The 26,393-nt window shown below is 52.9% G+C and overlaps 1 protein-coding gene across 18 annotated transcripts in view; it reads right to left on the bottom strand.

Moving 5' to 3' along the window:
• The window catches only part of TBCD (tubulin folding cofactor D), a 189,128-nt gene extending 163,369 nt beyond the window's left edge, over window positions 1-25,759 (bottom strand). For 12 of the 18 annotated variants that reach the window (XR_012426388.1, XR_012426390.1, XR_012426389.1 and 9 more), the window contains exons 1-7: window positions 25,447-25,759; window positions 21,355-21,405; window positions 18,340-18,437; window positions 16,408-16,509; window positions 13,595-13,741; window positions 8,792-8,847; window positions 2,745-2,877 (exon numbers count right to left, since the gene is read on the bottom strand). Coding sequence is in view for 11 of the 18 variants with exons in the window: in XM_074021048.1 (XP_073877149.1) it covers window positions 2,745-2,877; window positions 8,792-8,847; window positions 13,595-13,741; window positions 16,408-16,509; window positions 18,340-18,437; window positions 21,355-21,405; window positions 25,447-25,630 (771 nt within the window). In the remaining 7 variants the exon portion in view is untranslated. The remainder of the gene's footprint in view (window positions 1-2,744; window positions 2,878-8,791; window positions 8,848-13,594; window positions 13,742-16,407; window positions 16,510-18,339; window positions 18,438-21,354; window positions 21,406-25,446) is intronic. The other 6 variants (XM_074021052.1, XM_045375521.2, XM_074021057.1 and 3 more) reach the window with 1 other exon arrangement.
• Window positions 25,760-26,393: the final 634 nt, after the last annotated feature.

The raw sequence follows: 26,393 nt of genomic DNA, 5'->3' as shown, positions 1-26,393 counted from the left end.
GCGACGGGTCAGAGAGCTGCGGCAGGTACCACACCCCATGCTACCAGCCAGGTAAGGCTCACGGTCTTCCACACGCATGTCATACTTCTTGGTGCTGGCGGCCCGTTCTTCTGGGGTCTTAGGGCCCTGAGAGCACGTCCTTGGTCATGTGGGAGGCTGTCCATGCACCCAGCATCACAACATGAGGGTGAAGCTACCGGAATCCCAGGAACCCCCCGCTGGCCACTGCCATCTTCCCCTTCTTCACGTTTCCTCAGTGAGACTCAAGGCAAAAAAATGAAGAATCCAACTGCACCTAAATTTCAAATTAACCATGTGTATCCACCACCCTTACCAGAATTGCCTAAAACATAAATGCACATTCCCTGAGGATCCATGGACCAACGTGGGCACATCTGAGACCAGCATCCTCCCTGCCCTACCCCTCCACCCCCGTACCCTCCAAGGCCAGCCTCAGCCTGCCCTGACCTCCACGACAGCAATGAACCCTCTTTACACATTGAGGACACTGCCCCAGCGTGGCCAGAATGAGGGGCACCTGGGGACGCAGATGGCACATCTGTACCTGCAACGCCCAAAAATGCCTGGCACGAGCAGGTCCTCTATTTCATCAGCACGGCAGGTACGCCACCAGAAAAATCTTAAAGACTTCAGAAAGATGGAAACATTCCAAATTTTGCTTAAAATTTTATTAAAACCTAGTGCTATGTACCCAAGGTACTGAAAGCATTAAGTTGTGTTTGTTTTGTTTTTTCTCCTGGCAGAGTCTTGCTCTGTCGCCCAGGCTGGTGGCATGATCTCGGCTCACTCAATCTCTGCCTCCCAGGTTCAAGCAATTCTCCTGCATCAACCTCCAGAGTAGCTGGGATTACAGGCCCGCACCACCATGCCCGGCTATTTTTTGTATTTTTAGTAGAGATGGGGTTTCACCATGTTGGCCAGGCTGGTCTCGAACTCCTGACCTCAAGTAATCTGCCTGCCTCAGCCTCCCAAAGTGCTGGGATTACAGGCGTGAGCCACCACACCCAGCCTGAAAGCATTAAGTTTAAACAAAAACTTGCACATGAAAGTTGTTAACGGTATAATTTGTAACAGCAGAAAATACCCATACACTGGCACACGATTAAGGAATAAAGGGAACGATGCACTGACAGCACCTCAACACGGATGAACCTTGGACACGTCGGGCTCAGCGAAGGCCAGACGCAGAAGGCCGTGCAGTGTATGACTCTGGCAAGGTAAGATGTCCACAACCAGCAAGTCCACAGGGACAGAACATGGATCCACGGCTACGGGGGCTGGGGAGGGTGAGGGAGGGACTGCTTGGTACGATCACAGTTTCTTCCAGGGTGATGACAGTGTCCTGAAGTGCACAGCTTTGTGAATATACTAAGAAGTACAGAATTATTTCCCTTAGAAGGATGAACTACTTGTGGTATGTGAATTATATCTTAACTTCTGAAAACTGCTGAATCTGTCACATTCATGTGGAGGTTGACGGGAGGCCTGAAGAAAACAGACATCACCTGGGCAGAGCACAGGCTCCGGGAAACACGTCTGCAGTTTTCTCTCACACGTCTGAAACCTTCTCCTCATCTGAAGGGCTGCCCTCCTGAAGACCATGGCAGCATGACCGGGAAGCAGCAGACATTGAGGACACTTCCCAATTCCCCCTCAAGAAACATACGCCCCCACCCCAGGTTATCACTCCCATGGCCCCCACCCTTCACCCAGCTGACGGCCTCCCGCTCCCCGGCAGAACCTGCCACGGCCAGGATGACGCCGCGGACAGGAGGACGCCACCACGAGGTGGCACTTGTCATCTGCCCTAAAATGCACTCCAAAGTGTCCTTCTAGGCATGAAGGCTCAGGCCTGTAATCCCAGCACTTTGGGAGAATCACAAAGGCAGGAGGATCACTTGAGGCCAGGAGTTTAAGACTACCCTGGCCTACACAGCCAGACCCTGTCTCTATAAAAAATATATTTTAAACAAGAAGAACAAAGTGCCCTGCTCCTCAGAGGGACCACAGGCTCCACAGCGGGAGACAAGGATGAGAAGTGAGGACCTGCTGTAATGAAAGAGAGAAGAAGGTGCTGAACCCATCGCACCAACGGCCACAGCAGGTGCTGGCTCCCCCTCCAGAAGGCTGACCCAAAAGAGGCTTCGCCCTCTTCTGAGACTTGATCTTTCCTCCTCGTTAGCACAAGAAAAGGTAACACAAGAGACAGCCAGAGCGAAAGGGAGGGAAGGGGTTGGCAAAGGGCTGCAGCCAGGGCACCAACCAGACACCTGCAGGCAGAGGGCAGGGTCTGTATCCAAACGAAGCAGTCAGGAACATCCAAGCCAAGCCCAGTGCAAAGGAACAGCATCAAGTTTCAACTCACCCACCTCGTTTTATTAGAGCTCATTCAACCTCTGCACTTGACACAGGAACTAAGCAGGAGACCAGGTGCGGGGAAGCCTACCGCGGGGAGCCCCAGCTGCGTGGCACCACTGCCCTCTGCTGGCGACGGGTGGGGCTCCAGGCCCATCCACCAGCACCAACGCACAAACCAGCCCGGCCTGAGGCAGGACCCACAGCAGTGGGAGAAGGAAACTGCCCCTTAAGACCCTGGCCCGGTTACATCAATCCCACGGGGTTCCACTGGCATCAATACGGAACCACAGGTAACATCATTCTGTGGTCCCCATGTAAGGTGTCATTTCCCTGCTACCTCCACAGCCCCTGCGGGCAGCACTTACCAGGGCCTGCAGCATCCCGTCCATGGTGATGACCCCCTGGAGGGTCTGGAAGGAGGAACTAGCCAGGTTGCACAGGCTCCAGTCCAGGAACTCAGCCATCTTGCTCCGCTTGACATCAGGACGTGTGATAAATCTGCCAAAAGGAAATAAAAACACAAGCTGCAGCTCAGCCAAGGCCTCAGCACTGAGACCTCGCCCACGCCTCACCAGCCCACCCCACACACACCCCCTCCTTACACCCTCCCACCTCACGCACCTTACAGCAAGACACCAGCTCTGTACTGAGTCCCGTCCTCCTCCAGCTAGTTCCTCCTCTCTCCAACCCTAGAAACCAAGTCACTACCCTGACCAGGGCCCTCAGCAGCTGGTTCTCCACCACAACCTCTCAGGTTGCACCCAGGCCTACTGCCCATCCCCTCCCACCTGCCCCCACCATCCCCCCCAGTTTTACCTGTCCCCATTACCACCAGGGAGCCCCTTCCCACTTTTCAGCCCCTCCCTCCTCCCTGGACCCAACTCTGCATCCCTTAACCTCAGGACATCGTGCCCATGTGCAAGGCTTGGCCCCAAGCCCCTTCGACCTCCCTCCCCCGCACCTGCCATGGGTCATGTGCACCGGCCTGTTTCCACAACCAGCCACTCGTGTAGCCCCATGAAAGTCTTCCCAGCTGGACTCGGCCTCATGTTCCAGGGACTGCTCACACTCCCCACCCCTCTTGCAGCCTGGCCTCAGCAGAGGGCATCCTGAGCACACAGAGCTCCCAAACCAAAACCCCAAGTCCTCCTTTTTTTTTTTGAGATGGAGTCTCGTGTTGTCACCCAGGCTGGAGTGCAGTGACATGATCTCGGCTCAATGCAACCTCTGCCTCCTGGGTTCAAGCAATTCTCCTGCCTAGCCTCCCAAGTAGCTGGGACTACAGGCGCCCACCACCATGCCCAGCTAATTAGCCCGAATCCTCCTTATTTCTCCACCAGCGGTTCACAGACCAGGCCCCCAGCTCTGCCTCCATGATTGAGACTGGCACTGCCACTCAGAGAACAGACTAGGCTCTTCCCTCCCACAGCTGACACTCTGGAAAGAAATGGCAAACAGCTGGGGACTTCCAAAGTGCAAAGAAATGTCACGAAGGAAATGGGGGGAGGGCACGCCCTGGTTAGAGAGAAGACGGGAAGCCAGAGAGCTCAATGAGGGGCGCTAAAAACCTGGTAGGAAAGTGCTGCTGCCCAGGGAAGCTGGAGAGCCAGGGCCCAGGGCAGAAGGGAGCCAAGGGAACTCAAGAAATGCAAAGACAATGTGGTCGGAAGCAGGGCAGCCGAGTGGGAGAGGTGCTGGGGGCAGGACCAAGCCTGCCCGCCTCCTCTTCAGGCCAAGCCAGCAGGTCTGACTGGCATCTTGGCCACATCTTTACGGGGGGGGAGGGAAGGAGACGGCAGTGATGCCAGGAGGGAGGCACGACGCGCTCCCTCAACAGCGACGGGGCCACTTCCCAGAAGGGACACTTGGGCGGGCCAGGAGACGGAGGAGCCACCATGCCTGCCATTCCTGCCTTTCATAATCAGAAAAATAGCTATCTGAAAAAAAATGCGCTGGGCGCAGTGGCTCACGCCTGTAATCCCAGCACTTTGAGAGGCTGAGGCGGGTGGATCACGAGGTCAGGAGTTCAAGACCAGCCTGGTCAACATGGTGAAACCCTGTCTCTACTAAAAATACAAAAATTAGCTGGGCGTGGTGACAGGTGCATGTAATCCCAGCTACCCGGGAGGCTGAGGCAGGAGAATCGCTTGAACCCAGGAGGTGGAGGTTGCAGTGAGCCGAGATCATGCCACTGCACTCCAGCCTGGGCAAAAAGAGCAAAATTCCGTATCAAAAAAAAAAAAAAAGAAGTAATCTATAAGAATAAAGGGGCCGGGCGCAGTGGCTCAAGCCTGTAATCCCAGCACTTTGGGAGGCCGAGACGGGCGGATCACGAGGTCAGGAGATCGAGACCATCCTGGCGAACACGGTGAAACCCCGTCTCTACTAAAAAATACAAAAAACTAGCCGGGCGCGGTGGCGGGCGCCTGTAGTCCCAGCTACTCCGAAGGCTGAGGCAGGAGAATGGCGTAAACCCGGGAGGCGGAGCTTGCAGTGAGCTAAGATCCGGCCACTGCCCTCCAGCCTGGGCGACAGAGCGAGACTCCATCTCAACAACAAAAAAAAAAAAAAAAAAAAAAAAAGAATAAAGGCATATGTTTTTTTTTTTTTCTTTTCTTTTTTTTTTTTTTTTTTTTGAGGCGGAGTCTCGCTCTGTCGCCCAGGCTGGAGTGCAGTGGCGCGATCTCGGCTCACTGCAAGCTCCGCCTCCCGGGTTCCCGCCATTCTCCTGCCTCAGCCTCCCGAGTAGCTGGGACTACAGGCGCCGCCACCACGCCCGGCTAATTTTTTTGTATTTTTAGTGGAGACGGGGTTTCATTGTGTTAGCCAGGATGGTCTCGATCTCCTGACCTCGTGATCCGCCCGTCTCGGCCTCCCAAAGTGCTGGGATTACAGGCTTGAGCCACCGCGCCTGGCCTCTTTTTTTTTTTTTTTTGAGACGGAGTCTCGCTCTTGTTGCCCAGGCTGGAGGGCAGTGGCACGATCTCGGCTCACCGCAACCTCCACCTCCCGGGTTCAAGCAATTCTCCTCCCTCAGCCTCCCGGGTAGCTGGGACTACATGCACGTGTCACCACGCCCAGCTAATCTTGTATTTTTAGTAGAGACGGAGTTTCTCCATGTTGGTAAGGCTGGTCTTGAACTCCGAACCTCAGGCGATCCGCCTGTCTCAGCCTCCCAAAGTGCTGAGATTACAGGTATGAGCCACTGCGCCTGGCGAAAGGCATATTTTCTATTAAAGGGTTTCTTTTTTTTTTTTTTTTTTTTTTTGAGACGGAGTCTCGCTCTGTAGCCCAGGCTGGAGTGCAGTGGCCGGATCTCAGCTCACTGCAAGCTCCGCCTCCCGGGTTCACGCCATTCTCCGGCCTCAGCCTCCCGAGTAGCTGGGACTACAGGCGCTGCCACCTCGCCCGGCTATTTTTTGTATTTCTTAGTAGAGATGGGGTTTCACCGTGTTAGCCAGGATGGTCTCGATCTCCTGACCTCGTGATCCGCCCATCTCGGCCTCCCAAAGTGCTGGGATTACAGGCTTGAGCCACCGCGCCCGGCCTATTAAAGGGTTTCTAAAGCAGCACTCAATCTGCATGTTCTATCAACAATGTAACACCAAGAGTCACCCACAAGGCTATGGATGTTGGCAAGCTCGGTTCGTCAAGGGAGACGGGCGCAGCTGTACAGCCGCCAGTGCTACAGGGAGAAGCATCCAATCCTGAGAGCAGAGTGGGCGAGAGCAGGCTGCTCCTCCCTGGAGAGCAGAAAACGAACTCGCACCACAGACAAACGCCGGCACAGGACCCCTCGCAGCCCTGGCCTGACTTGTAACAATCCCCACACCAAAAAGGGGTCTGAGAAGTACAGGAAACTCAGAACCTGCGGTGAGTCTGGGAGGTGTCCAGGAACCAGCCAAGCAACTGTTAAGAGCTCTTCCACTGACGGCATCCGCCATTCTCAAACACTGCGAATCGGTGTGCGAAACCAAGGGGGAAAAAGGCTCCAAGGCACCGACGCCCGGGCACCCCCTCTCCCGGACCCCAGGCTCACGGGCTCTGCGCTGAAACTGGCTCGGCCGAGAAGCACCTGCTCATCCCGCACTAGGTGGCGCTGCGGTGTCTCGCCAGGAGTCCGCCCGGATCCGGAGCCAGCGCGCTCGCGTCTCCCGGAGGACCCGACGGAGGGAGCAGGCACCCAGACGCTGCCTCCCCGGCCCACAGCACGTCTCCCGGAGGACCCCACGGAGGGAGCAGGCACCCAGACGCTGCCTCCCCGGCCCACAGCACGTCTCCCGGAGGACCCCACGGAGGGAGCAGGCACCCAGACGCTGCCTCCCCGGCCCACAGCACGTCTCCCGGAGGACCCCACGGAGGGAGCAGGCACCCAGACGCTGCCTCCCCGGCCCACAGCACGTCTCCCGGAGGACCCCACGGAGGGAGCAGGCACCCAGACGCTGCCTCCCCGGCCCACAGCACGTCTCCCGGAGGACCCCACGGAGGGAGCAGGCACCCAGACGCTGCCTCCCCGGCCCACAGCACGTGTCCTGCAGGACCCCACGGAGGGAGCAGGCACCCAGACGCTGCCTCCCCGGCCCACAGCACGTCTCCCGGAGGACCCCACGGAGGGAGCAGGCACCCAGACGCTGCCTCCCGGGCCCACAGCACGTCTCCCGGAGGACCCCACGGAGGGAGCAGGCACCCAGACGCTGCCTCCCCGGCCCACAGCACGTGTCCTGCAGGACCCCACGGAGGGAGCAGGCACCCAGACGCTGCCTCCCCGGCCCACAGCACGTCTCCCGGAGGACCCCACGGAGGGAGCAGGCACCCAGACGCTGCCTCCCCGGCCCACAGCACGTCTCCCGGAGGACCCCACGGAGGGAGCAGGCACCCAGACGCTGCCTCCCCGGCCCACAGCACGTCTCCCGGAGGACCCCACGGAGGGAGCAGGCACCCAGACGCTGCCTCCCCGGCCCACAGCACGTGTCCCGCAGGACCCCACGGAGGGAGCAGGCACCCAGACGCTGCCTCCCCGGCCCACAGGCACGGCACTCCACAGAGCCACATTCCGCAAAAATCTACCCAACCCTCAGTACTGCTGCTAAGAAAAATAAGAATAAAAGCAGGTAACTAGTTTCCATTGAACGAAGTTGGCAAACATTCTTAAGGTTTGACCCAGCTAGTAAATATGGGGAAAGAACTTTCAACTTCTTCAGCCTCTCCAGTAATTGCATTCAGACCCTGAAAATGTTCATTCCACTTGTAGAAACTCATCCCTAGAAATCATTCAGAATGGTACACAATTTTACGTGGACTATTCGCAACAGAGTTTTAATACCAAATTGGGAGGGCAGCAGTCTAAATGTCCCACAGCAACGGACAGGGGCCATCACACCCCCACGGGATGAAAGCACTCAAGGGTTTCATTTTGTACTTCATACTCTATTATCTAAATACACACAGATTACTTTTATAATTAGACGATCATCTTTTTATGTCCTTGACAAGGCAGGAAGCAGCCTCTGCCCTCTCGGGAGGGGCCTCATCTGTTCCAGGGGACTCAGGTTCCTTCCTCAGCTCCAGGCTGTCACAAACCCCTCATCCAGTGCCTCCAACTGCCCCAGAAAGGAAGCTTCTCTCCTCCCACTTCTCTGAGAAAGAAGCTGTGCAAGTTGCAGCTACACAGCCAAGTGAAGGTGACACTGCATGGGGCACTGACCATATTCCCAACCACAACCACTGAAAGGTTTTATGACCAGCTTTAGACTTTCACCATTGCAGAGGGGGAAAACGTCAACTGTTCTGACTTAGTAAACTACATACATACTTAAAATCAAGTGTCATGTAAAATACTGATTTAGAAATACTGCTTTCTTCCTTTTTGCATCTCATGAAACAGGTTCGCTCAGTCTACACACACATCCTTGGTATCTTTCCAACACCGCAGGCCTGCTGTGCTCAACAGAGAAAACCGCCTTCCCCTGTCTGCTGCATACGGGGGCGCAGTGAACACAGGACGCCGGAGATTTTCATCCCCAGTCACAATGGCCCACTACCACCCATCATCTCCACGGGAGATGGCACAAGCTGTTTCTTGTAACTGCCACCCCATCCCTGTGGGGAGGCCGCACCCCAGGGATGACGCCACGCCTCTTCTAGACCTGCACTCCTGTCGATGGGCCTGTCAGGTGACCCCCACCGGCACCCCAGACCACCACTGAGGGTGGTCATTTCAGGGTCGGAGCTCTTCTGTGCCCAAACAGTGGTGCACGCTGCCTCAGAGAAAGCCACAGAGTCTGAGGAGTCCGAAGACTTCCCTGGGTCCTCCATCTGAGGACTAAAGACACGCATGAAACACGTAACAGTACCCGGACAAACCCCTCAGAACCCACCAGCTATGCACCAAAAACACGCCATGGAAACTTACCTAGACATGAGGACGGCAGCTGCATCTCGGGCCTTGTCACTGACAATCAAGTAGGACTGCAAGAAAGGGGGAAGCACAGGCAGAGTCACTGCTGCACACGCCAGCCTCGGGGACCCCATACAGTCACAAAGCAGGCATGGTCAGTCCTGCACACGCCAGCCTCAGGGACCCCAGTCACCAGTCCCACCCTCACGAGCTTCCTGAGGGCCCAGATTCATAAACCTTACCAGCACAGGCCTAAGTCCAAAGCTGCAAAAAAAACCTGTCTTCAATCTGAGCCAAGGGCTACAGCTGCCAACTGCTACACTCAACCAAGTAAGTGCCTGAGCTACACAGAGCATTTGGTCACACCCCCTTGAAACACACATTTGCAAGAACAGAGCAGGAAAATGTAAACAAAGGAACTACCCAATTGTAACAAAGAAGAGTATTCATCCAGCACCTAATGTGCCTTCCAGCACACTGAACTATCATTACTGGAGCATTCAGACTAGACAAGAGGCCCCATCAAACTGAAGAGCACCTAGATTTACTACAAATGCTTACTTTTTTTAATTTTTAGTTTTTAAATTTTGGGGGTACAGAGTAGATGTATACACTTTTTTTTTTTTTTTGAGACGGAGTCTCATTCTGTTGCCCAGGCTGGAGTGAAGTGGCGCCATCTCAGCTCACTGCAAGCTCCGCCTCCTGGGTTCACGCCATTCTCCTGCCTCAGCCTCCCGAGTAGCTGGTCTTGGGGTTTTTTGTTGTTGTTTTGAGATAGGGTCTTGCTCTGTCGCCCAGGCTGGAGTGCAGTGATGCGATCAAAGCTCACTGTAGTCTGGGCGCCGTGGCTGACACCTGCAATCCCAGCACTTTGGGAGGCTGGGGCAGGCAGATCACCTGAGGTCAGGAGTTTGAGACCAGCCTGGTCAATATCGTAAAACCCCGTCTCTACTGATGATACAAAAATTGGCCAGGTATGATGGCGCATGCCTGTAATCCCAACTACTCAGGAGGCTGAGGTGGGAGGGCTGCTTGAGCCGCGAAGGCAGAGGTTGCAGTGAGCTGAGATTAGACCACTGCACTCCAGCGTGGGTGATAGGGCAAGACTCCATCTCAAAAAAAAATTCACCGCAGCATCAACCTCCTGGGCTCAGGTGACCCTCCCGCCTCGGCTTCCGGAAGAGCTGGGACCAAAGGTGTGTACCACCACACCTGGCTAATTTTTTTTTCATTTTTTGGTAGAGATTGAGTCACATTATATTGGCTAGGCTGCCCTCAAACTCCTGCGCTCAAGCTACCCTCCTGCCCTGGCCTCCCAAAGTGCTGGAATTACAGGCATGACACCACCATGCCCAGCTAGATTTATTTTTGGGAGGGCTGCCTTAAAATGTTTCCAATGCTTATCTTGGCTACTTTTTTTTCCCAAAACAATACACTATACACTTAGAAGATCTTTTTTCTGGGGCAGGCTTTTTTCTTTTTTTTGAGACAGAGTCTTGCTGTGTTGCCCAGGCTGGAGTGCAGTGGTGCAATCTCGGCTCACTGCAAGCTTCACCTCCGAGGTTCAAGCAGTGCTCTGCCTCAGCCTCCCGAGTAGCTGGGATTACAGGCGCCAGCCACCATGCCCAGCTAATTTTTGTATTTTTAGTAGAGACGGGGTTTCACCATCTCGTCCAGGCTGGTCTTGAACTCCTGACCTTGTGATCCACCTGCCTCAGCCTCCCAAAGTGCTGGGATTACAGGCGTGAGCCACCGCGCCTGGCCTCCGGGGAGGCTTTCTTTTTTTTTTTTTTTTTTTTTTTGAGACGGAGTCTCGCTCTGTCGCCCAGGCTGGAGTGCAGTGGCGCGATCTCGGCTCACTGCAAGCTATACCTCCCGGGTTCACGCCATTCTCCCGCCTCAGCCTCCGAGTAGCTGGGACTACAGGCGCCCGCCACCACGCCCGGCTAGTTTTTTGTATTTTTAGTAGAGACGGGGTTTCACCATGTTAGCCAGGATGGTCTCGATCTCCTGACCTCGTGATCCACCCGCCTCGGCCTCCCAAAGTGCTGGGATTACAGGCTTGAGCCACCGCGCCCGGCCCGGGGAGGCTTTCTAACGGCAATCACAGAGTGCCAAGTCTTGACAAACCATGCTCCCTTGATCTGGTAGTCCCTCTCCACAGACAAGTAAACAAGGGTGGGTAAATCACACTACCTTTTTTTTTTTTTTTTTTTTTTTTATGAGACAGAGTCTCGCTCTGTCTCCCAGGCTGGAGTGCAGTGGCCGGATCTCAGCTCACTGCAAGCTCTGCCTCCCAGGTCCACGCCATTCTCCTGCCTCAGCCTCCTGAGTAGCTGGGACTACAGGTGCCCGCCACCACACCCGGCTAATTTTTTGTATTTTTAGTAGAGATGGGGTTTCACGGTGTTAGCCAGGATGGTCTCGATCTCCTGACCTTGTGATCCGCCCACCTCAGCCTCCCAGAGTGCTGGGTATACAGGCGTGAGCCACCACGCCTGGCCCCACTACTTTTTTTTTTTTTTTTTTTAAGACAGAGTTTCACTCTCGTTGCCCAGGCTGGAGTGCAATGGTGTGATCTCGCCTCACCGCAACCTCCGCCAGATTCGAGGGATTCTCCTGTCTCAGCCTCCTGAGTAGCTAGGATTACAGGTGCGTGCCACCATGCCCACCTAACGTTGTATTTTTAGTAGACACGGGGTTTCTCCATGTTGGTCAGGCTGGTCTCAAACTCTGACCTCACGTGATCTGCCCACCTTGGCCTCCCAGAGTGCTGGGATTACAGGAGTGAGCCACCGCACCCAGCCCATCACCACACTACTTCTAACATAACAAAACAAAAACAAACAAAACATCCATCTATCAGAGAGAATTTTAAATTAGGTTACAATGGAGTACCTTCTCCGTTAACAATTATGAGGGGGACACTTTCTGACATCATAGGACACTAAGAACATGTTGCTGAGGGTAAAAAGGACTCAGAACAGCAGGTCATGGGGGCAGTGCTGAGCCCTGATGAAGAGCACCGACTCCAGAGATAAATGGCCTGGATTCAAATATGGATCCACCATTTATGAGCAAAGTAAGTTATTAATTTTTATGCCTGTTGCCTTCTTGGTTAAATGAGGGTAAGAATTGTCAACAACCTCGTGAAGGAAAATTAAATGATTATCACAGTTAATTAATCACTGATGATCTATAAATCAATGTACAGGTTAAATTTTTTTTTTTTCGCGACGGAGTCTTGCTCTGTCACCCAGGCTGGAGTGCAGTGGCACAATCTCGGCTCACTGCAACCTCCGCCTCCCAGGTTCAAACGATTCTTCTGCCTCAGCCTCTTGAGTGACTGAGATTACAGGTATCTGTCACCAGACCCAGCTAATTTTTGTATCGTTAATAGACACAGGGTTTCACCATGCTGGCCAGGCTGGTCTCGAACTCCTAACCTCACGTAATCTGCCTGCCCCAGCCTCCCAAAGTGCTGGGATTACAGGAGTGACCCACCACGCCCAACTCAATGTATAGGTTATTAATCCATAAGTGATTAAAGATTAATCTATGAAGATGGGCAGATCAGGAGATCAGGAGATCAAGAACATCCTGGCTAACACGGTGAAACCCCATCTCTACTAAAAAATACAAAAAACTAGCTGGGCGAGGTGGCAGGCGCCTGTAGTCCCAGCTACTCGGGAGGCTGAGGCAGGAGAATGGCGTGAACCCGGGAGGCGGAGCTTGCAGTGAGCTGAGATCCGGCCACTGCACTCCAGCCTGGGCGACAGAGCGAGACTCTGTCTCAAAAAAAAAAAAAAAAAAAAAAAAAGAAGATTAATCTATGAGTGTTTGAACGGTGCCAGGCACACAGCAGGCACTCAGTGAACGCTGACCCGGGTTATCGCGGTCAGCGTGGCAGGAAGACCAAGACAACTGAGATGGCTCAGAGCCTGACAGCCTCCTAGTGCTCGCTTTTGTGGGTTGGACTCAGTGACTTGCTGCTAATCACAGGATCTGGCAGAGCAATGGGACATCACTTCCATGATCAGGTAACATATTATCATGACTTCCATGTCATTAGCAGAGCCTCTCCCTTGCAGGCTTTGATGGACTAAGCTGCTAAGTTGGAGGGGCCCAGGTGGCAAAGAACTGAGAGTGGCCTCAATCCAACGGCCTTGGGGCAAAGCCTGCCCACGTCAAGTTTTAACTGCAGCTGTGGACAAGCTTGACACAGAGGACCCAGCTCAGCCATGCCAGACTCCAACCCACAGAAACTGCAAGAGGATAAATGGGTGTCAAACACTCAAGTTCGGGGTAATTACTTATGATCCAATAGATAACTCATACAATACGCTGTGTTTATATGCATAATATTTACATCAGGAAAAGTTTGAAGAAAATAAAGAACGTATCTCTTGGTGCTAGAATTTCATAAAATCTGAATTTAGTATTTTTCATGCTTATCTTTATTTTCTAGTTTTCCTACAAACGAACATCTTTTATATAATGTTAAGAACTAAATGTAAAATGGGTCCTTATTTTCTCTTACCATTGCCACTAAACCCCTTCCTTACCTGCCATGATTACCCTCAACAGAGTATTTGCATCATCTACAAAGAAATGAGATTTGCTAACTCAACCTGACCCCTACATGAATTATCACAATTTCAAAAGCAGTTATCATATGGGAGTTTACCTCACTGACAAAAACAGCAGTTGAATAAATATGTAAGTATCAAAAGCTTACTGAGTAAAACACTAATATCAAGACAGCATCACCATGAAAGTGAATACTAATTAGCAGCTAATTATCTGCATGATATTTACCTCTGCTATTTGGAGAATACGGTCCATTATGGACATTCGTGTTTGCCCAGGCTGGGTGAGGAGGTTCCCATCAAGGCGAGAAAAATCAAAAGGGATCAGGCAGGTCACAGAGAGCCATAGCAACAGCATGTAGCGGGTTTCCCAAGTCTAAAAATTCAATCACAGTATGAATGAGTCTTGTTTGAAAAACAGAGGCCACTGGCCACAATCTACTTAAAGTCACTGTCCTCCAGGCCCACCCAATGCCCACTAAAGCCATTCAAGTGCCATCACCCTCAGGGCCAGAAATGTAGGCCATTCACCAGCTCCTCGCCACATCCCCCCAGAATCCCCACCACGCACACCCACTGCTGTAACTTAGCCAGCTCCACAGACAAAAGAGACATCGAAATGAACAAAGAAAAATCGTAATACATCAGTATAACAGCTTCTCTTCGCTGGCCCCTCTCAACATACAAACTGGCCTTTTTGGAAACACCTAAGAATAAAGAAAAAAGGCCGGGCACGGTGATTCACACCTGTAATCCCAGCACTTTGGGAGGCCGAGATGACGGGCGGATCACCTGAGGTCAGGAGTTCCTTTTTTTTTTTTTTTTTGGAGACAGAGTCTCGCTACAGTCTCGCTCTGTCACCCAGGCTGGAGTGCAGCGGCGCGATCTCTGCTCACTGCAAGCTCCGCCTTCTGGGTTCACGCCATTCTCCTGCCTCAGCCTCCTGAGTAGCTGGGACTACAGGCGCCTGCCACCACGCCCGGCTAATTTTTTGTATTTTTAGTAGAGACAGGGTTTCACCATGTTAGCCAGGATGGTCTCAATCTCCTGACCTCGTGATCCGCCCACCTCGGCCTCCCAAAGTGCTGGGATTACAGGCGTGAGCCACCGCGCCCGGCCGAGGTCAGGAGTTCTAAACCAGCCTGACCAACATGGAGAAACCCTGTTTCTACTAAAAACACAAAATTACTCTGGCGTGATGGCGCATGCCTGTAGTCTCAGCTACTCAGGAGGCTGAGGCAGGAGAATCGCTTAGAACCCGGGAGGCGGAGGTTGCAGTGAGCCGAGATTGTGCCATTGCACTCCAACCTGGGCAATAAGAATGAAACTCTGTCTTTAAAATAAAAAAAATTTTTTAAAAAGGGCTGCATGCGGTGGCTCACACCTGTAATCCCAGCACTTTGGGAGGCCGAGGCAGGAGGATCACGAGGTCAGGAGATCGAGACCATCCTGGCTAACACGGTGAAACCCCGTCTCTACTAAAAATACAAAAAACTAGCCGGGCAAGGTGGCAGGCGCCTGTAGTCCCAGCTACTCGGAAGGCTGAGGCAGGAGAATGGCGTGGACCCAGGAGGCGGAGCTTGCAGTGAGCCGAGATCATGCCACTACACTCCAGCCTGGGCAACAGAGCAAGACTCCGTCTCAAAAAAATAAAATAAAACAAAAAGAATAAAGAAACAATTATCAACTTCTAATAAAAAAGGAGTACCCTTTCTTACTGGATCCAATTTGTCCCTGCAATCATTCCACTGGGGGGCGCTGGAGGCACTAGGGAAAGAAGGGCATGGAGGGCAGAGCAGCAGGGAAATGCCCCACAGCTCTCAGCAGGCACGCCCACGCCGAGACAAGCCACTGCACAGCACGGTTATAAACCATGTGCTCTTCCGAATACATACCGTGCAGAAGACAGCGAGCACAGCAGGCCCCACTGCCGTCCGAGGAAAGGCCCCTGGCGAGGCCGGCCGTGGGCTGGTATCCAGGGGCCTGGACACCAGCAGGGTTCCCACCAAGTCCTGCTTGATGAGGACCCCTCGCTGGCTCAATCTGCACAAAGCGTGTGCTTTACGCTGGCACCTGCTTTCCTCCTGGGGGTCTGGAATTTTATTTCGTGCCAGGCCGAGGTGTCCACGTGGCCAGACGCCAGCGAAAGCCCTGGGCACTGAGGCTCAAACGTGCTTCCCTGATAGACACCTCACAGGTGAGGTCACATCTCACTGCTGGGGGAATGTCACCCCCGCTGTGGGACCCAACTGGAGGACCCTGGGAGCTCCTGCCTGGTTCTCCCCAGACTCCATCCCACGTGCCTTTTCCCTTTGCTGATTGTGCTGTGTATTATTTTGCCCTAACAAGTGACAGCCAAAAGGAGGAATCTATGCTGAGTGCTGCGAGTCCTCCTCGGGAAGCATCAAACCTGGGGTGGTCTTGGGAACCCAACACACTTATACTTCCACGAGTAAAAAAACATATGAACAATGACGGATTTATTGTTAAAACTATACATAGGCATAATTTTTCTTTATAAAGGGGCAATTTTAAACAAAAACAATTTAAAGCAACTTGTACAAGAAGGAAAAGTCAAAAGAAAAGAAAGAAAAGAGGACACAGAACAAAGGAGATAAAGCTGAAAGAAACAGGAAGGGGGGCCGGGCCGGAGGCTCAAGCCTGTAATCCCAGCACTGTGGGAGGCCGAGACGGGCGGATCACGAGGTCGGGAGATCGAGACCATCCTGGCTAACACGGTGAAACCCCGTCTCTACTAAAAAATACAAAAAACTAGCCGGGCGAGGTGGCGGGCGCCTGTAGTCCCAGCTACTCGGGAGGCTGAGGCAGGAGAATGGCGTGAACCCGGGAGGCGGAGCTTGCAGTGAGCTGAGATCCGGCCACTGCCCTCCAGCCTGGGTGGCAGAGCGAGACTCCGTCTCAAAAAAAAAAAAAAAAAAAAAAAAAAGAAACAGGAAGGGGAAGGTGCAGCAGGGTGGGGCAAGCAGGGAGGAAGGACAGGCAGAAGGGGCTGGAGACGAGGGGGGAGGCAGAGTCGCTCACCTCATGGTCCTTGGGATTCTGATCTGTGACCAAATCTAAAACAGGCTCTACGTCAGCAACTTCGTGGGGAAATAAACTAAGAAATGTTTTATAGCCTCGAACCTATCAAATAAAGAGATGCTGAATTATTATAAAATTTAAAAATACAGAGAGCAGCAAAATTGCCTTTATTCCCTTTCATCAAAAATCACCACCTATGTGACCCACTGATCAAAGAGAATTCTGTCACATTACAGTGACACAATAAGACCACAGTCACCACAAGAAAGCTACCCATGGCCAGGAGCGGTGGCTCACGCCTGTAATCCCAGCACTTCGGGAGGCTGAGGCAAAAGAACAGCTTGAGACCAACAGCTGGAGACTAGCCTGGGCAACACAAAAACTTAAAAATCAGACAGATGCAGTAGCTCAGGCCTGTAGTCTGAGAGGCTGAGGCAGCAGGGAGAATCATTTGAGAGCAAGAGTTTGAGGCTGCAGTGAGCTGACTGCACCACTGCACTCCAGCCTGAGTGACAGAGCAAGACCCCATCTCTCAAAAAAATAAATAAATAAAATAAAAAGGCTATCCTTCCTTCCTAAACTGGCTAGTGTTGTTCATTACCATATTTACGCCATCAGTCATTAAATATGTTCATTTACATGACTGTCCTCTGACATTTATGAAGAATAAATGCATACAAACCTCAAGGGCTCAAATTCATTAACACTTCCATGAAACTCAGTGATACCACACCTTCCGGAGAAATCCTAACCTCAAACAGCAGAGCTACAGAGGCCTGCGTGTCCTTGGCAGCGCACCGGCAGTGTCCTCTCGCTGGCCAAGGACTCTCCCACCAGACAACAGAAACACTGCCTCATCACTACGAACCCCAGGTCCTACCCTGAGATGGCTGTGACTACTCCCATAGTCAAAACTGCCAACAGTGAGCCTCTGGGCCAGCACAGAGACACCCGCAAGTTTGCAAGAAAAGCAGACTAAGGGACCCCAACTAGACCCACTTGCTCAAAATCTATAGTACAGCAAAATTTCCAGGAAATTCATCTGCACATAAAAGTGTGAGAGGCAAAAAAAAAAAAAAAAAAAAATTTATTTTAATGATATTATTTTAGTCAAAATATTCGTAGCTAAAAATACACTAACATTTGGAAGTGAAAATTTAAAAGAATGTTTTAATGTGGCAAATAGAAGTATATTTAATAAAATACTTATACTATAAAATATTATTTAGAACATTCCAAAAATGTATGTTCTGGTCTGTTTTTGGCTTGCTGACAAATACTGACTTACTAGCATCCTAATAAAATAAGTTGAGCTATAAAAAAAAAAAAAAAAGTGTGAGAGGCACTTCCATTCTACCGTCTCGCGCTGTCACTCAAGCTGGAGTGCAACAGCGTGATCTTGGCTCACTGCAACCTCTGCCTCTCATGTTCAAGCCATTCTCCCACCTCAGCCTCCCAAGCAGCTGGGATTACAGGCATGTGCCACCAAGCCCAGCTAATTTTTGTATTTTTAGTAGAGACGGGGTTTCACCATGTTGGCCAGGCTGGTCTCGAACTCCTGACCACAGGTGATCCACCCACCTCAGCCTCCCAAAGTGCTGGGATTACAAGTGTGAGCCACCACGCCTGGCCTCCTTTTCCCTTGTAAGAACTTTTTCTGAGTTAGTCTCATCTTCACCCCATTCCCTTCCTAGCTAGATGGTGCTTCAATCTATTCAAATGCAAGATGCTAAATATCTTGACACTGTTTCAGCCAAAGGGCCCACATCACTCAATTCTGATCCCCAACATACAGTAAAAAGGGACAGAATTAAACCCACAACTTGTGTCCGAGAACTATCTGTCTTGAGAAATAACATTTTGGAGGGTAACCTCTGGACCAAGAATATTACAAAAGCATCTGTCAGCTCTGAAGGGCTATGGTAACGTTACCTTGGTGATGATGTAAAGAAATTTAAAAGCCAGATGCACAAGGGAAGCTGGAGATGTCTGATCCTGCACTATGTCCAACAACAAGTTCATCATCCATTCTAGGGAAAAGCATATGAAACATTTACTGTAAAAGTGAACATCAACATGACACTGAGCCCCGCCAGGTATGGTGGCTCATGCCTGTTTTCCCAGCACTTTGGGAGACCAAGGTGGGAGGATCATTTGAGGCCAGAATTTCAAGGCTGCAAAGAGCTATGGTCCTACTACTGCACTCCACCCTGGGCAACAGAGCAAAACCCGTCTCTTTTTTTTTTTTCTTTTTGAGACAGAGTCTTGCTCTGTTCCCGAGGCTGGAGTGCAGTGGCGTGATCTCGGCTCACTGCAACCTCCACCTCCCAGGTTCAGGCGACTCTCCTGCCTCAGATTCCCAAGTAGCTGGAATTACAGGCACACGTCACCACGCCCGGCTAATTTTTGTATTTTTAGTAGAAACAGGGTTTCACCATGTTGGCCAGGCTGGTCTCGAACTCCTGACCTCAGGTGATCCATCCACCTTGGCCTCCCAAAGTACTGGGATTACAGGCGCCTGACCCAAAACGCTGTCTCTTAAAAAACAAAAACAAACAAGCAAAAAGACATAGCTAGGTTAAATGCAAGCAGAAGGAAAAAGATATTCCAACCGGCCGGGCGCGGTGGCTCAAGCCTGTAATCCCAGCACTTTGGGAGGCCGAGATGGGCGGATCACGAGGTCAGGAGATCGAGACCATCCTGGCTAACACAGTGAAACCCCGTCTCTACTAAAAATACAAAAACTTAGCCGGGTGAGGTGGCAGGCGCCTGTAGTCCCAGCTACTCGGGAGGCTGAGGCAGGAGAATGGCATGAACCCGGGAGGCGGAGCTTGCAGTGAGCTGAGATCCGGCCACTGCACTCCAGCCTGGGTGACAGAGCGAGACTCCGTCTCAAAAAAAAAAAAAAAAAAAAAAGATATTCCAACCAATCACAAATCGTAAGAGAGCTGGAGTGGCTCTGTGAATATGAGACAAAGTAAATGTCAGAACAAGTAATATTATCAGAGATAAAATGGATGTTTCATAATAATAAAAGGATCAATTCATCATGAAGGCTTAACAATTCTGTAAGTATACACACCAACCAACAGAGCTTCAAAATAAGCAAAGAAAAAGCTGAGAGAAATGAAAGGATGGGCCGGGCGCGGTGGCTCAAGCCTGTAATCCCAGCACTTTGGGAGGCCGAGACGGGCGGATCACGAGGTCAGGAGATCGAGACCATCCTGGCTAACACGCTGAAACCCCGTCTCTACTAAAAAAATACAAAAAAATTAGCCGGGCGTGGTGGCGGGCGCCTGTAGTCCCAGCTACTTGGGAGGCTGAGGTAGGAGAATGGCGGGAACCCGGGAGGCGGAGCTTGCAGTGAGCTGAGATGGCACCACTGCACTCCAGCCTGGGCGACAGAGCGAGACTCCATCTCAAAAAAAAAAAAAAAAAAGAGATCGAGACCATCCTGGCTAACACAGTGAAACCCTGTCTCTACTAAAAAAAAAAAAAAAAAACACAAAACAAATTAGCCAGGCATGACAGCCAGCATTTGGTTAGTCCCAGCTACTTGGGAGGCTGAGGCAGGAGAATGGCGTGAACTCAGGAGGCGGAGCTTGCAGTGAGCTGAGATCGCGCCACTGCACTCCAGCCTGGGCGACAGAGCAAGACTATGTCTCAAAAAAAAAAAAAAAAAAAAAAAAGGAAGACATCCAGACGCTGGGTCTGGGTCTGGCAACACCAGAAGTGGAAAGACAATGGATGGAAGCACACCTTCTGTCTCCACCCAGCCATGCCATCCACCAACCGCAAAAATCCATTCCTTGTTCCTCAGACCCGTGACAGTCCAGAAAGTTCACCTCCTACAAAACTCTAAGTCTCACTCTGTCACCCAGGCTGGAGTACAGTGGTGCAATCTCGGCTCCCTGCAACCTCCGCTCCCTGGTTCAAGCGATTCTCCTGCCTCAGCCTCCTCAGTAGCTGAGACTACAGGCATGCGCCACCGCATCCGGCTAATTTTGTATTTTTAGTAGAGATGGGGTTTCACCATGTTGGTCATGCTGGTCTCCAACTCCCAACCTCAAGTGATCCACCCGCCTTGGCCTCCCAAAGTGCTGGGATTACAGCCGTGAGTCACCACCCCCAGCCAAAATGTGTTATTTGAAAGAAAAAAAACCAGACCAGGATGCACAGCACCAGCTACTCTTTAAGAGGCATGTGTGCGCACACGAAAGGCTGACCCTTAGCGCCTCCCACACAGATCTCAACACCACAGGGGGCAAGGAAACCCAGGCAAAAAGCAGCTCAAAGACTGAGTGGTGAAACCCAGCTATGAAGCCAGGGTGTATAGTCCCCACCCATGCTGCCTCTCAACGTGGTGAATATTGCTACCTTCCTCTTTCCCAGGTTAACTGCCAGGAGCATGCGTTTTATTTGTAGGTAGAAAAAAAAAATGTTAATCAGTGTGAAATACATGAAAAATAAAGACAACAATAAGAAATCACACCCCTTACACTAAAGTAAGAAAACCAAGCCTCAGTGTCCCCATCTGTAAACTGGAGATGACCACAGACGCCCTCTTCAGCTGCCGTGAGGATTAAATGATGGCCCATGTGAAACACCTGATGCTGTATGACTATTATCAGAAAGACATGTGCTCAGATGTAAACTAAAACTACTGTAAACTAAAAACACATGAGGAGCAAATGCTGTTTCTTTAGCAGAGAAGAAGAAAGTAGCTCAGATACCTCTCCCCCCAGTCCCCAGCCTAGAGTGACATCTGGAACTCAAGCCACTATCACAGGTCGGCTAAAACCAACCAGCCGGGCCCTGCAAGCAAGTAAGACAGGGACACTTCTTGGCACTTTATCCTGGCAAAGCACATGCATGTGCCAACCATACACCAAGGTCTCTGTGGTTATCTGTAATTGAAAGATCAAAATCAGCAGCTTCTATTCTTACCAAGGTGTGGGTCCAACAGATGAGGCTGCTCCTGGTATTTGTCCATTATTACTAAAAACAAACATAACATGAAAATTAATTATCACTAGGCCAAACATACCCATGAGCCTGAGAAACCCCGTTTTCCCTTGCTAACTTCCACAGGGCAGCTCCACCTCTTCCCCAGTTCTCAAGAGCACACCTCCCCTCTCACTGACGGAGGCCACACAGGCCACCTGGAGGGAATGCCCCACCTCCCTCTAGCCTTTTGAGGGCCACTGTGGCCTAGCCTCGTGCACTTTACTTGCTTGGCACACCGTTCCTCTTTTCTCACTTCCTCTATACTCTTCCTAACAGTCTCCTCCTCGCCTCTTCCTTCCTTCACTCTCCCCTGCCTCTGCCAGCCATTAAGGGCCAAGCTCAAGGCTGTCCTTGTGAGACACACATCCCTGGCATTCCTCTCACACTTCCCTGCCAAACATGCCTGTAAACTGAAAACAAAATTCTAAGCCCCCCAGCCATCTAACAGACCCCTCCTCTTGGCCAACGGCATTCCAAACTTAACCCGAAAAACTTGTTCAGGCCTCATGATGGGAAGGGAGTGGGCGGGGGTCCGCACAGGCCTCATTATGCACTCCTCCAGCTGGAATTCAGGCACAGCTGATCAGTATTAGCATTAAAACTTAAGTAGTAGTCCAGGCGCGGTGGCTCAAGCCTGTAATCCCAGCACTTTAGGAGGCTGAGACGGGCGGATCACGAGGTCAGGAGGTTGAGACCAGCCTGGCTAACACAGTGAAACCCCGTCTCTACTAAAAAAAATACAAAAAAAACTAGCCGGGCGAGGTGGCGGGCGCCTGTAGTCCCAGCTACTCGGGAGGCTGAGGCAGGAGAATGGCGTAAACCTGGGAGGCAGAGCTTGCAGTGAGCTGAGATCCAGCCACTGCACTCCAGCTTGGGAGACAGAGCCAGACTCAGTCTCAAAAAAAAAAAAAAAAAAAAAGTAGTAATAAATTGTAATTAAATCTTAAGCAATAAGACACCAAATTCCAGCCTGATTCTAGTATAGCATCACATGACAGCAGGCCCTGAAGGAAATCAAAATATTTTTCCCTAAAATATATTTGACATATTTTGAAATGGCCCTAATAAGTTGTCTCTTGTGGGAAAAAGCTACATTCTGTAAATAATCCCTTCCCTTTCTAGGTCTTTTCCCTGATCAGGAGAAAATTAACCAAGTCTGGTACCTTTTTAGTCTGATAAAAAGCATTTACAATCTATTCTCTCTGAAACCAGCTAACTGGAACCTTCATCTGCATAAGAAGAACCTTGGTCTCCACAATTTATCTTAATCTAGACAATCCCTTCTATGGATTCCAGGTCTTTGGATAAACTCTTTCAACCAATCACCAATCGTGAAATATTTGAATCCACCAATGACCTGGACGCCCTCCCACCCAGGATGTCCGGCCTTTCCTAACTAGACCAATGTACATCTTACAGGTATTCATTGATGTCTCATGTCTCCCTAGAACGTATAAAACTAAGCTGTAGCCCGACTTCCTTGGGGACATGTGACCTCCTGAGGCTGCCTCACGGGCACATCCTTAACCTAAACTGATTGAGACTTGTCTCAGGTTTTTGGTTCACATACCCAGGCACTGCTCCCTTCCACACAGCTGCCAGCTCTTCAAACCCATGACTCAGCTTCCCAGACCCTGAGCCACCTATTTGGCCTCCTCTCAGCAGCTGAAATTGCTTCTGTCCAATCCGGCAGCTCCCATCTCCACATCTGAACACACCCACTGCTTCCCAGCAAAACTGCCTTTGCAAAAGTTAGATCAGTGAGGAAACTATGGCAATGCGGGAGATCTGATCCAGCCAACCCCCTCATGCCTTTAGTCTTCAAGTTTAAGTTACCTTTGGGAGACATTTAGCTGACAGCTTACATGCTAAGGGCCCTTCCCCAAAACCCAACTGCCTTTGTAAAGTTAGAGGCTGCCAGGCTAGGAGGCGGGGAGCCTGAATTCCGCTGAGGTGTAACATAATTGCCAGCCATTATTCTTGAGATCACAAGACATGCGAGTTCTCCAATTACTCCTGCAGACCACATCACCATTGCAGAATCTGAGTCTGGCCTTTAAAGATGTCTGTTCAGATTGTTTCCAAGTCCGACACCTACACTAGGATCCTTCGACCCATGAAAGCTCCACCTGGACCCGCCCACTGCTCCTGGGGCCCCACCCAGAAGCGATTCAGCACATCACGGAGGATCATTTCCGACTCCCCTATGATTGTATGCCCCTATCCAATCAGCCACCCGCATCCTTTCCCCCAGATTACCTCTAAAAAACCCTAACCCTCAAATTCTCAGGGAAACTGATTTGAGTAATAATAAAACTCCAGCTGGGCGTGGTGGCTCACTTTGGGAGGCTGAGGCGGATGGATCACGAGCTCAGGAGATGCAGACCATCCTGGCTAACACGCTGAAACCCGTCTCTACTAAAAATACAAAAATATTAGGCGGGCGTGGTCGCACGCAGCTGTAGTCCCAGCTACTCGGGAGGCTGAGGCAGGAGAATCGCTTGAACCCGGGAGGTGGAGGTTGTGGAGGTTACAGTGAGCCAAGATCTCATCACTGCACTCCACCCTGGGGGACAAAGTGAGACTCCGCCTCAAAAAAAAAAACACACACTCCTAGTCTAGTCTCCCTTTCAACCAGCTCTGCATGAACTAAACCTCCATCGAAATTCCCCCGCCCTGACAAATCAACTCTATCTGGGCAGACCGCAAGAAGAACCCACTGGGGCCAAGCGCGGTGGCTCACACCTGTAATCTCAACACTTTGGGAGCTTGAGGCAGGCGACCACTTGAGGTCAGGATTTTGACACCAGCGTGGCCAACATGGTGAAACCCCTTCTACGAAAAATACAAAACGAGCTGGGCGTGGTGGCGCGCGCCTGCAGTCTCAGCTACCCAGGAGGCTGAGACAGGAGAATCGCTTGAACCCGGGAGGTAGAGGCTGCAGTGAGCCGAGATCGCACCACTGCACTCCAGCCTGGGCAACAGCGCAAGACTTCGTCTCAAAAAAAAGAAAAAGGGAAAAAATAAAGAACCCATTGGGCTCTTACACCAGGAACCAGAAATCTGGCTTCACTGGTTCCTGGATGAGGGTCCCTCACCCTCAGAACAGTTCTGCACAGAGGTATCGTTATTCGCCCCAGCTTACAGCCGAAGAAACGGGCAATGAAGTATCAGGTCCAAGTGACAGGGCCAGAATTCACAGGCAGGAGCATCTGACGCCGTAGCCCGCACTCCCCCGCCACGGGCCCCCACCCTGCCTGACTCCTAAAATCAGAGTGCTGTCATCGCAGAAGTTCTTCTTACTCAAAGGGTCTACAAAGATGATTTCACTGATTTACAAAACCCTACGTAACTATTTAACTACGAGGTCCTAAGGACTTGTTTGGAAATAACCCACTAGAGACAGCGGTAAAGGTGGATCTGAACTCGGAGAATTGAGATGCATCGAATGGCCTCCACGGGGTACCCACACCGCACCCCGCCTGCAGAGGCACGGACCCGGCCAGCCAGCCCGCGCTGTCCACCGCGTCCACGGAACCGGCAGGCTGCTGCCCTCCCCACCCACGGCGCCCTTTGTTTGCAGCAGGTTTGTTCCCTGCGTTCCCCCTCCCGTTCCCTATCTCCCTGTCCACACGGCATTCACAGGAACCGCGCTCGGTGGAGGCAGGCACGGCAGGGCTGACCGGCCGTCCGGAGGGGGCTGGCCCGAGTCTCCCCGGCCCGGGCACCTCCTCCAGTGACGGGGACGGGGCGGGAGGCCGCAGAGGCTTCACCCCGCGCGCGAGCAGGCGCTCCGCGGGCCACAGTCCCCCCAAGGGCGGCGCGCGTCTGCCCCGTGCACCTAACGCCGCGCCCGCGTGGCCCTCTCCCGCCTGGGAAGGCCGCGCCCCACCACGGCCCGCGGGACCGCGCACCGGCAGCCCTCGCAGAGCGGCCGGCGCCGTCGGGCTGCGGTCCCCGCCCAGGAAAGTGCACCCGGGGCGCCGAGCCCGGGCTGGGGGAGGAAGCGGGCGCGCGACCCCGCCCACGCACCGCGGAACCGCTCCAGGGCCACCTCGCGCGCCACGCCGCCGCCGTGCACCTCCCGCAGGCGGCCCAGCAGCGCCCGGGTCTCCGCGCTCTCGCCGAACGCTTCCAGCGCCGCGCGGAAGACCAGTGTCTCCTCCTCCGCCTCCTCCTCGGGGCCGCCCGCGGCCGGCTCGTCGCTCAAGGCCATCTCGGCTGCCTGGGGACCGCGCCCCCGCCTCACGGACTCGCAGCTCCGACTCCGCTAGAGCGTGAGCGCCGGGGATGAGAGATGAGGGATGAAAAGGAGGCGCCCGCTGAGGCGGCAACCGACGCTGGCCCCGCCCCGCGACCTCCGACCCCGCTCGCCGGCCTCGCTACGGAACGCGCCGGCCGCCAAACTACCGCGCGCGGGACCGCGCCGTGCACGTGAGGACGCGAGCGGGGGCGGGGCCCAAAGGTTCTGGAAGAGCGCGCCGCGGACAGACACGGGGCGCGAATGGAGCCGGGACCGCTCGGCGGAGCCTGAGCACGCGGTGGGCGGGGAGGGGGCGGGGCTGCGGGTAGGGCCGGGGGACGCCGGGGCGGGGCCTGAGCACGCGTGGGCAGGCGGCGGGGCTGACGCGACGGGGGCGGGGCCCGGGCACGCGTGGGCGGGAGGGGCGGGGCTTGCGGTGGGGCCGGAGGGGGTGGGCGGGGCCTCAACACGCCTAGGGCAGGGGCGGGTATGCGAGGTGGAGCCGCGGGAAGGTGGAGCGGGGCGGGGCCTGAGCACGCGTGGCCCGGGAGGGGCGGGGCCTGAGCACGCGTGGGGGCGCGAGGCGGGCCCAGGGACCCACCCCTCAGAGCCTACCGCCCTGACTCCCACTCCCGCCGCGCTGGGACCCGCGGATCCCACGGGGGCGCTGCGCCGACTTTGGTGTTGGCCACCGGGTCCGCGTGCGTTTCCCCTGAATCGCCGCAAACACGTCCGC

Source organism: Macaca fascicularis, chromosome 16 (genome assembly GCF_037993035.2).
Source record: "Macaca fascicularis isolate 582-1 chromosome 16, T2T-MFA8v1.1".
NCBI lineage: Eukaryota > Metazoa > Chordata > Mammalia > Primates > Cercopithecidae > Macaca > Macaca fascicularis.
This window is presented reverse-complemented; position numbering and strand designations above follow the sequence as displayed.